At 38.2% G+C, this 12,360-nt stretch overlaps 1 protein-coding gene across 1 annotated transcript; it reads right to left on the bottom strand.

The window, feature by feature from the left end:
- Positions 1–8,639: 8,639 nt before the first annotated feature.
- On the bottom strand, positions 8,640–10,577 carry LOC143265845 (uncharacterized). The gene is made up of 2 exons (XM_076540143.1): positions 9,318–10,577; positions 8,640–9,246 (listed from the first exon to the last, which is right to left on the bottom strand). The coding sequence occupies exons 1-2, from the start codon at positions 9,478–9,480 to the stop codon at positions 8,996–8,998; spliced, it is 414 nt and encodes a 137-aa protein (XP_076396258.1). The 5' UTR covers positions 9,481–10,577; the 3' UTR covers positions 8,640–8,995.
- Positions 10,578–12,360: the final 1,783 nt, after the last annotated feature.

Here is a 12,360-nt window from a genome sequence, read left to right on the forward strand (position 1 = left end):
TAGTACACCTTTACCCAGTAAATTAGATTACAATGCTTTAAATTCAGAAGAAAAATATGATGCTCCATGTAGAAATTTAATTGGATGTTTAATGTATGTTATGCTTTGTACAAGACCAGATTTGAGTATTTCAGTAAACATTTTGAGTAGATATACAAATAAAAATAATAAAATGCTTTGGCAATATTTAAAAGGGGTTCTGAGATATTTAAAAGGTACAATAGATTTGAAATTAACATATAAACAAGGGGATTATAAAGATATTTTGACAGGATATGTGGATTCTGATTGGGGTGGAAGTAATTTTACTGACAGAAAAAGTACAACAGGATATTTGTTTCTATTATACAAAAAGTGTGTGATTTGCTGGAATACTAGAAAACAATTATCAGTTGCTGCCTCATCAACTGAAGCAGAATATATGGCTTTATTTGAAGGTGTAAAAGAAGCCTTATGGTTAAAAAGTTTAGCAGCTAGCATCAATATTAGTATTAAAGATCCAATACTAATTTATGAGGATAACAATGGGTGTATTAGTATTGCAAATAATCCAACAAATCATAAAAAGACGAAGCACATTGATATACGTGGTTTGTCCGGAAAATACGTATAAAAACATCGGGGCAGTGTATCAAGGCGTCGTAAACGGGCGCCCCGGTTGTTCCCCCACTCTATGCCACCCACTTGACGCTGACTTCAAGCGAAAACGCTGTACCAACAAGTCGGAATTAACGGTCGCTTATTGAAAGTCACGCTATTCGACCGGCCGTCGGTATGGAGCTCTCTCTGATTGAGGAACAGCGCATTAACATCAAGTTTCTCGCAAAGCTTGGCAAGAATGGCCGCGAGATTTTTGAATGTTTGGAACAAGTTTATGGGGAGAATTCTCTGAAGGAACCAACTGTAAACAAGTGGTTAAAAAGGTTCCGGGAGGGCCGCGAAGAGGTAAAAGATGACCCTCGTCCAGGACGCCCCTCCACATCGAGTTCTGAGGGAAATGTTGAACGAATTCGGGCTTGTGTTCTTAAAGACCGTCGATTGACAATTAGAATGATATCTGAAGATCTGTCAATTCCTAAAACAATCGTTCACGAAATTCTGACAGAAAAACTTGAAATGAAAAAATTGTGCGCGAAAATCGTTCCGAAGCTCTTAACTCCAGAGCAGAAAGCAAGGAGGGTTGCTTGCTGTGAGGATTGGTTGGAAGCTGAGGAAAGGGGGGACTTTCTCAACAGGGTTATCACTGGAGATGAATCTTGGTTTTACGAATTCGATGTAGAGCTCAAATTTCAAAGCAAGGAGTGGAAGGAAGCAGGGGAACCGAGAACAAAAAAGGCGCGAAAATCAAGGTCCAATGTGAAAACAATGGTAATTGTTTTCTTTGATTCTCGGGGCATTGTTCACCAAGAATTTGTTCCTTCCGGCCAGACAGTGAACGGTAACTTCTACGTTGAAGTTTTGAAACGTCTCAGAGCTCGTGTGGCCCGAGTTCGAAAGGATTTGGCACAAGGGGGCAGGTGGATCCTTCATCACGACAATGCGCCCGCTCACACGTCGCTCGTTGTGCGTGAGTTTTTGGCCAAAAATTCAATCACCGTGACAGAACACCCGCCTTATTCACCCGACTTAGCCCCTTGCGACTTCTTTCTGTTCCCGAAATGCAAAATGGTGTTTCGGGGGCGGCACTTGGGAGATGTGGAAGCCATCAAGGCAGCTACGACACAGCAACTGAAGAGCCTCACAACTGAAGACTTTCAGCGATGTCATCAACAATGGAAACGGCGTTGGCACAAGTGTATTTTGTCCCAGGGGGAGTACTTTGAAGGGGACCATATTGAAATGCATGAATAATTGTAAAATAAAATAATTATTCCACTTTTATACGTATTTTCCGGACAAACCACGTAAAGTATCACTTCTCTAGAGAGCAAATTGAGAAAAAGGTTATTAAACTTGAATTTATTCCAACAGGTAATCAATTGGCAGATATATTGACTAAGCCTTTACCAGCACCAAAATTCATAGAATTCAGAAAACAAAGGGGTTTAGAATAAATTTTATAATTTTTAGTTTATGTATGTGTTTATATATTTCTATGTAAAAATGTTAATAATTGTTGTAAATAATAGCAAATGAAGATTAATTTAAGAACATTGTCTAATCAGGTTTTTCTGGGTTTTCCTAATTCTTTGCAACAAATGTTGGGCCATATGTAATTCCCAGGTAAGACTAGGAAGGACAGTCTTATTTTAATAAGTAACTTAATTTGATTATGCCAAAACAGTTAAATACACTAGATTCATTTTTGAGGGGGCGTGTTGAAAATAGCAAAAATAAATATACAAGTATGTCGGTAATTTGTCAATATGTCGGTAATAAAGTTTGTATATTTATCTACTAGCTATACGCTACCGCTCGTTTAAACGAGACCCTCAAATGTTAAAATAAAATAATATCTAAAATATTAATTCTTCTCTGTTCTTATATCGATTACAAGATTGCATTCGCATATTAAGAGTTCTTGCATAAAGCTTCCTTCCTAGTTACAGTTTCATATTTATAAAATAAATTTGTTCAAAGTTTCAATGGCGTTAGTTGTGTTATATTTATATTAAATAGTTTTTCAATATCATATTTTAAAAACTATACTCCCATTTCCATTAAAAACAATTAGAAAACGTAAAGCTAAAGAAGATAGAAAACAGAAAGAATATACACTGCTCAAAAGAAATATGGCATAGAAAAATTTTAGGCAAAAATTGGCCAAATTCGACTGATGATAACTCCGTGAAAAATCATCGCAAAGTTATGCTCTTTTTTTTAAATTAAAGCTTGAGATCTCTACTTTAAGACCCTGTAGTTTGATTTTAGATTTGATGCATCCCTACCACAATAACACCGTAAATGTGAGGTCATGTTTGCAATATTGAAAATTACAAAGTTTGACGAAATGCATGGACTTGCCACATTTTTTTGGGGCGATACTGTTTACAGCAGCATAAAGTACAAACCTTTATCTTTAATTTCCAGTATGTGAAAAACCGCTACCATTTTTTTCTGCAAAGATACAGAACTTTAAATAAACCCTTGCATTTATGGCATATACCGCCGCCATTAGCATTACCCGATGTGCAGGTCGCGTCGGAGAGGTTGCTGGACAGATTTTGCACATTATATGGCTCTGACAGGAGCCTTTTCTGTGTGTATTTGTGTGTGAGAATCTGTGTGTGTGTATGAATTATCGTCGAGAAGCCTCGTTGAGAATCATTCTCGAATTTTGCAGTCCCAATTCAATTTGATTGCTTCCATATTCTGCAGTAAGTCCAAATTTGAACCCTATAGAAATTTAACAAGACAACCTACCAATCTGTAAGATCTATCGCAAGTCTTAACTGAAATTTGGAATGACATTCCACAGGAAGAAATTAGGGCTTGCATTAACATGAGTAATCGACTGCAAGGGATAATTCAACAACGCGGTGGAAACACGCGTTATTAGAATTCAAACATACAGACACACAGATACTCATACACAAATACACACAAAGAAAGGCTCTTGTCAGAGGCATATGATGCGCAAAATCTGTCCAGCAACCTCTCCGAGGTGCATATCGGGTAATGCTAATGCCGGCGGTATATGCCATAAATGCAAGGGTTTCTTTAAAGTTCTGTATCTTTGCAGAAAAAAATGGTAGCGGTTTTTCACATACTGGAAATTAAAGATAAAGGTTTGTACTTTATGCTGCTGTAAACAGTATCGCCCCAAAAAAATGTGGCAAGTCCATGCATTTCGTCAAACTTTGTAATTTTCAATATTGCAAACATGACCTCACATTTACGGTGTTATTGTGGTAGGGATGCATCAAATCTAAAATCAAACTACAGGGTCTTAAAGTAGAGATCTCAAGCTTTAATTTAAAAAAAAGAGCATAACTTTGCGATGATTTTTCACGGAGTTATCATCAGTCAAATTTGGCCAATTTTTGCCTAAATTTTTTCTATGCCATATTTCTTTTGAGCAGTGTACAAAACAGAAAAGGCAATGGCGTATGTGCTGCCAAGGGCGCCACAATACTTTCGCTGCGATCGTCCAGTTTCAAATGAGGTTGAAAACATGTTCAGAGCTACAGTCCTAGAAGGATCTTTTACTAATTGTAATAGGTTTGGGGTTATTAATAAAGACCAGCTTAATGCCAAAACAAGAACTTTATGTCCGCTCTAGGCAGCTATGCAGCGGCAACTGCCGTTCCGACGTTCACACCTCCCACTCCTTTGTTTCTCACATACGTGCCACACTCTTATGCATATTACATACACTACATTCCCTCTCTTCCTTAATATTTTCTTTTTTTTTTTTATATATATATATACCTCTGTACTAACGAACGATAACAACTATCACTTAACACCCGGGTTCTATATCTATGTAGTAACTGAACGAACAAATAAATGCCATTTAAAACTAATACTCTATATAATACTATGCACCCTAAAAACGCCATAACGCTCCGGCACTTTTCTGTTCCGCTTTGGTCTCCCTGAGCTTTCTCCTATCTGCTCCTTCTCCTTGTCCTTTTTACTTCTCGCAATATTCTCTGTCTCTTTCTCTTCCTCAACTATATCCTGAGCTCCTTCTACTATTTCCTCTTCTTCATCCGAATCCACAACCTTCCTTACTTCTGTTAAATTCCGCTTATACTCTTTTCCTTCTCCTGATTTCAACGTCACTGTGTTTCCTTTCCGTTCCATGACCGTGAATTCGCCTGTTCCGAAATTTGTGCTCAACTTATGTTTCTTCGGTTGCTTTACTAACACTCTATCTCCTTCTTCTACCCTACTGTCTTTTGCATGATGCACTTTATCATAATATTCCTTTCCTATTTGCTTTTTCCACGCATCCCGCTCTCTCACCTCTTCCTCTACGAATGTACTCTCGCCTAACTCCGGCAATTTCGTTCTTATCTTTCTACCAAACATCAATTCCCCTGGTGAAACCCCAGTTACAGTATGCGGTGTCGAACGATACATTAATAAAAATTTTAACAGTTCCTCGCGCCAATTCCTTTTCTCCGCGTGTGCTATTCTTAACCTTTTTAATATACTTCTGTTCTGCCTCTCTACTTCGCCATTTGCCTGCGGCCAATACGGAGCTGTATGTGAAACTTTTACCCCATTTTCATTCAACCACTTTCGCAGTTCTAAATCAGTGAACTGACGTCCATTATCGCATACCACTACTTTTGGAAGACCAAATCGCGCAAATATTTCGAACAAGTGTTTCTGAATACTACCTGCGCTCGTATTTGTTAAAATCACCGTTTCAAAATACCTACTATAATAATCCGTTACAACAAAAATATTTTCTCCGGTGGGAAGCGGTCCCATCAAATCCATCGCTATCGCTTCCCAGGGCCCCTGTGGCAACGGGTTAGGCTTTAAAGGTGGTGGTTCGCTCGTTTTCTGCACCAACTGACACCCTCTACATGACTTGACAGTTTTTTCCGCGTCTTTATCTATCCCCTCCCACCACACTTTGCTCCTGAGCCTATGTTTCATTGCTACTATACCGGGATGTCCCTCGTGAGCTAAATCTAACGTTCTTTTCTTTAAAGATTCCGGAATCACTATTCGCGTACCCCTTAAAACGATATTATCTTTAATGCATATTTCATCTTTCAATATTTTAAAACGTGAATTTCCTACCGGCTTCCAGTCGCCTGTGTTGTACGCTTTTCTCACTTCAGACAGCAGTTTATCTTTCCCGGACTCAATGTTTATTTCCTTTGTTGTTAACGCGCACGGTCTTACTTCTTCTACTAGCCACGCAATAAATTTTCTATCCTTTTCACTTTCGGACTTTTCTTCCTTTGCAATGCAAAGGCGCGATAGCACATCCGCAATATTTGTCTTTCCTTTTTCATACACTACTTTATATTTAAACGATTGTAATCGTAGCACCCATCGCTCAATTCTCGCGTTTGGTTTGGATTTTGGCGCAAAAATATACTCCAACGCTTTGTGGTCTGTCACAAGCTCAAACTCCATACCATACAACCAATTATAAAATCGCTCACATGCATATACCAGTGCTAACGCCTCTTTTTCAGTTTGCGAATACCGTCTTTCACAATCAGACAAACTCCTGCTCGCATAGCTTATTACACGCCATTGTTGCTTGTCGTCTACTTGTGTTAGCACACATCCTAAGCCTACCGGGCTTGCATCCGCTATCACTCTCGTTCTCGCATGAACATTAAATATACCCAGGGTTCCCGCATTCGCCAGTCTCTCTTTTAACAACTTGAATGCGTTTTCTTGTTCTTTTCCCCATGAAAAGGTAACACTTTTCCTCGTTAATCGCCTCAACGGTTCGCTTATCGTAGCCAGATTTAGGATGAAAGCCCCACAAAAATTCACAAGTCCCAGAAAGCTACGAACTTCTTCCGCGGTCTTCGGCGCGCGAAACCTATTTACGGCATCCACTTTCGACTCCAGCGGTTTATACCCTTTACCCGAAATCCGAAATCCTAAAAACACGATCTCGTTTTTTCCAAACACGCATTTTTCCTTATTTAATGTTACCCCTTTTCGCGATAACGTCTCAAGGACCCGCTTTAATCTGTAATCATGCTCTTCTTTCGTTCTCCCGCACACAATAATGTCATCTATAAAATTCACCGCTCCTTCGCAACCTACTAATACTGTTCGCATTATTCTTTGAAACATTTCCGGCGCGCAATTAATACCAAACATTAATCTTTTATAACGGAATAATCCTGCCTCGGTTACAAAAGTTGTAATATCTCTACATTCTTCGTGTAATTCAATCTGATGATACGCCGATTTTATATCCATCGTACTAAACCACTCACATCCACGCACCACATCCAAAATTTCCTCTATCACCGGAAGTGGGTACCTTTCCCGCAAAATCGCTTCGTTCGCTCGTCGCATATCAACACACAATCTAACCTCCCCGTTTTTCTTCATTATTGGAACCACCGGTGAAACCCATCTCGTTGGACCCTCAACTGTTTCGATAATATCCAAATCTAATAATTCTTTCAATTGTTTACTAATCTGATCGCGTAATTTGAACGGTAGTCTCCGCACCGGCTGCGCGACTGGTGGTTTCGATCGGTCAATGGGTAACATTAATTTGAAATCCTTTAATTTACCTATTCCTTGAAAAATATCAGGATTTTCCTCTTTAATATTTATTTCCTGAACTCGCAACCCTATTCTCAAAATTCCCAGCTGTTTCGCCGTTTCGTAACCCAAAATTGACCGCCCTTCGCCTTTTAACACCACGAAACTCGCTCGCACTTTACAATTTTCGACCTCAGCCACACAATAAAATTGTCCTAACAATTCCAGCGCGGTGTCATGTCCATACGGGTACACGTTTTTATCGACCTGCCTGCTCGATTCGCAAATAATTTTATTAGCTTTACACCGGTTCCACGTTTCCTCATCAATCACGTTACACTGTGCTCCCGAATCTATTAACATATTCAATATGACACCCCCTATCTTAATGTCCATACTTTGTCCCCCTTGCACTGCACTGATTCGGCACTCCGTTTGCAATCCAAATGCATATCTTGCTTGTCCCGCGTCGGGCTCTTCGTTCAGTTCCCTGACCCTCGCTTTCGGCCGCGGTGTTTCTTTCCGTCCTCTCTTGTCCGGCACCATCTGTGATTTGCACACTGTCGCGAAATGACCCTGTTTTCCGCATTTACTGCACGATCTCGATCTCGCAGGACACTTTTCGTCTTTGTATGAATGTCCTGTATACCCACACCGAAAACACTGCGTGTCTCTCTTCTTCTCCGTTACTTTTTCATTCCTCCTCTCTTTCTTTACGCTGTGTGTCGCGGCAATCGTTTTCCCTTCGATGTCTTTTGTCTGCAAATCGATCGCCTCGATCGTTCTGGCCACTTCCATGACGTCACTTAGCTTAAAATCGCCTTTTTCCAACAGGCGTCGCCGCACTTCGTTCGATGCACATTTTTCTACAATTTGCCCACAAATTTCAATTTCTTCCGCTGCAAACTCACAATTTCTTGCCTGTTGCCTCAATCGCGTTACATACTGATTCATCGTTTCTCCTTCCTTTTGTTTTAGCTGACGAAACACGTGCCTTTCGTACGCCATATTTAATTTCGGCTTGAAATGCGCTGTTAGCGCGTCCCTTGCTTTTTCATACGCGTTTTCTCCTTCTGCGACTGTATCCGCGTCCGGTAATGTATAGAAAACGTCTTGCAATTCAAGTCCCCCATGGTGCAATAACATTGCTTTCTTTCTGTTCACGTCCACCACATTTTTACTTATCGCGAATAACTCAAAGGCTCGAAGCCACCGTTTCCACGCCGCGAATACGTTTCCGTCACTCTCGTTCGGGTTAAATGTAGGCAAAGTTTCTCCACTCATTTTGCACTTTCCAGTTCTAATCCTCGTCGCCAATGTAATAGGTTTGGGGTTATTAATAAAGACCAGCTTAATGCCAAAACAAGAACTTTATGTCCGCTCTAGGCAGCTATGCAGCGGCAACTGCCGTTCCGACGTTCACACCTCCCACTCCTTTGTTTCTCACATACGTGCCACACTCTTATGCATATTACATACACTACACTAATATTATCTTATCTCCGTTAAGACCTGTAATTCGACACTTCATACAAAAGAATATCAATAGCAAAGGAACCTTTTCAAGTACCAATACTACGTTCCTCCGATTGGAGATAACGAAATCTAACATAAACACCGATTGTCGCCGCTCAGGCGACATCCGACCTGCGGCGCGAATCGCCGTGGCGCCGGAGCGGCGCCTTCCGACCGCAAAGGGTTAAAATGTATATCTTATTTGTTAGGGTTAGTAAATATATATGTTCATTTTCCTTTTTTTTTTTTTTAACAAAATAATTGATTTATTTGAACTTAAATGATAAACATTTTTTACTTGAAATAAAAATTATAAGTTTTTATAATATTATTAATCATTATATAATTGTAGTTGTCCGTTTCTTATTTTGACATTTTCAAGTAAGACTATAGGGTGTGTTATCTCGCTTGTTATTAGGACCCCCGTCTCGTATGCTTCTTCGTCATCCTTGTCGAAATCGTGAATTCCATTTCGACGTTCAGTGCATGCCACCGCCGGTCGAATGTTCGATAGTCTTCGGTTGCACTTGATACATCGTATTTGGTTTTGTACGTTCTCATTGATGATACAATGATGGGGCGCTATATATATATATTTATATAAATGTGTGTGTACTAGAATATTATGAAATACTTAACATTGCTCTTCTTACCTATGTGCCACCACTTATCTTTCATTTCAGGAGCTATCCTTAGAGCGCAATTTAAACAGATTCGCTTGTGCAGTGGGTAATACTTATGGGTAAATGCATATCCCTTGTCTATGACACATATCCTGTTAAGGATGTTCAAAGCTTTCTTGTCTTCCAGATTCATGTTATTTTTTTTCCTTTTTCCCGGTTTTTTAAAGAAAATTTCGCAGCTTTAATTTTTAGATCGTTTGGCTCGTGACTTGCCACTATGATTTATACGAAGCACGGGAAATTTGAATTACTCTGCCCTTAATCGCGCACACGCTCATCTCTCTATTGATTCTCGATCTCTTATTAGTAAATGGGCCCTTAAAGGCAACGTCTAATTGGAAGGAACGCAAGATCGAGAATGGGGGCCTCTGGTGGCGAACTGGGAAGCTCTAGACAAGGATAGATAGATCCTTGTCTCTCCAACGTATCTTTCTTTTCACGAAACGAGGCAAAATTCGTTTTCTGGCACGCTGCGGCGAAACGGTGGTGCCGTAGCAAGGTCGGCGGGCGCCCGTGGCATCGATTTTTAAAAAATTTTTATATGCGGATGTATGCACATGTAATTTTTTTTGCAATTTTATGGAAGTAAAAGAATATATTTTTAATAACCGTTTATGGTTGTTAGTTTGTTTTTTCAGCAAATTAGTCATTTCTTTACGACGTTCGGCGCAGTATTTATGAATAATTTGTTTATTATTTAGTCTGAAATCATATATACTAAACTGGTTCGAAAAAGATACCGTATCGCATGAAATATAAGATCTTTATACATTTAGCGCGTTGCCGCTGCGCGTTCCTCGGAAGAAATAACGCAGATATAAGACAAGAATCGATTGCTACTACGAGACGAAATAATTAGTTATATGAAAAATAGATAGAAGAGAAAAAATTTATAAATAAAGCATATGCGTTCTCACCGGTCAGAAGTCGTAAAGAAGATAACGCGCGGTTCAGGAGACGCAAATAAGATAAGGTCGAGACAATAACGCAATTCGGAGATAAGCAAAGTATAAAAACAGAAGCAGGCAGGTGCGCGCGAGATATTCGGAGTTCATATTACGAAGGAGTCAAATTGTCTTGTGACGAGTCAAATATCGAGATCTTTCTATAAATACTTTTGTAACAAGTGTCTACATTGTAAAGTGTTGTTGTTTAGAAATAAAGTTTTTTTAAAACATAAACGGAGTGATTTCCTGCATAACAGCGTAATAAAAAGACTTTTTTATTAAAATGTACTGCTTCTAATAATTGCAATAACTCTAAATATTTTTTAACGTAGATATAGATATAATGGTAAAAAAAATGTTACATACTTACAAAAATAATTTATGTGATTAGTTTAATGCTATTCCTGCAAGAGAAAAATATTCAAAGGTCAGGTGTAAGAAATAAAATCCGTATAGAGGTTGAACTGTGTTTATTTCGCCAAATGATACTTCTAGTTAAGGATCAATCGGATGACAATGTTTTACCAATTAATAGTTATAGTATTTAGTTATTTAGTTATATAATACTATTTAATTTTTGACAATTAATTCAAAATTGTAATACTTATGTTGTACATTTTAATAGAGAAAGAATTTGTAATGTAATACAATATAAACAGATTTAAAAATTATCGATAATTTTTACATTGTTCCGTTCAACGTTTTAAATCTAACCCGCCCACCGCGTTTTCCTTGCCTACCGATTCGCATTCTTCTGTCTTATTCTCTCGCTCTTTCCTCGTCCACTTTCTCTGTTGCTTCTTTTCAAAGCAGCTGTTACAATGGCCCTCTTAAATGTGCTGATTGTAGCCGTATATTTCTTTAAATATCTGTAAAAATAAAACCTACTACGCTGATTGCATAGATGCATTAGTACAAAATTATTTTAAAGAGCGTTTTAAATTTGCAGAATTCATAACATTGTATGTTTTATTACTACGGAAATTATGTTTAACATCTACTACTAAAAATATAGCACGCAGTACAAAAAATGCAGTAAGAAAATATAACATGCAATATAAAAAATGCAGTAAGAAAATATAACATGCAATATAAAAAATGCAGTAAGAAAATATAACATGCAATATAAAAAATGCAGTAAGAAAATATAACATGCAATATAAAAAATGCAGTAAGAAAATATAACATGCAATATAAAAAATGGAGTAAGAAAATATAACATGCAATATAAAAAATGGAGTAAGAAAATATAGCATGCAGTGTAAGAAATGCTTTGTACTGTATATTGCTATACGTACCTATGTACTGTATATTGTTATACGTACCTTTATGTTTTGTCATATTTTTATATCGCGATCATTAAGCCAGTTCGAACTGCGATCTTTATTACAATGCATTTCCTTCATGTATTAATAACTTTTAGAAGCAATTATTATTAACCCTTTGCACTCGAAATTTTTATTTATTCATTTTACCAGCAACTCCAAGCATTTTCAATAGAAAAATCATATTCACACATAAGTAAATGATATGCGCATTAAAAGAAAAGTCATTGTTCTTAAATCCATTTGTCCTTATATTATGAACTGAAAATTATTTGCGTTGTCTCCATAGCGGAGCCCTCGAGTTTGAAGACAAATTTTAAATGGCTCCGCTCCGGAGCCCTCGAGTGCAAAGGGTTAATCACAAATACAAGAAAAAATATGATCGTAAAAAAATGATTAAATCAATGTTACAAAAATATTCTAGTAATAAGTAGAATGTGCCCACCACCTCTTCCCAAGCGACTCGAAAATTTATCGAACTAGCGCAATACAATTGAAATGCAAGTTATCGCGCTTATTCGTTCAATTTCCTTTTTTTAGTCGCTTGCTGTACATTCAAACAAAATTGCGGCTCCCGAATTGGTATGTTTCTTGCCGCTCTGCTATCAATTAGTTCGGGAACCAAGCACTCCTCATAGAATTGTTTGAGTGGTGATAACATTTTCATTTGCCAAAATGTGTCATCGCGCTCAACAATTGTGTGCTTGATTCCGAAAGGCGTCCATATCGCGAAGATACAAT

The sequence above is a fragment of the Megachile rotundata genome, chromosome 2 (genome assembly GCF_050947335.1).
Source record: "Megachile rotundata isolate GNS110a chromosome 2, iyMegRotu1, whole genome shotgun sequence".
Taxonomy (NCBI): domain Eukaryota; kingdom Metazoa; phylum Arthropoda; class Insecta; order Hymenoptera; family Megachilidae; genus Megachile; species Megachile rotundata.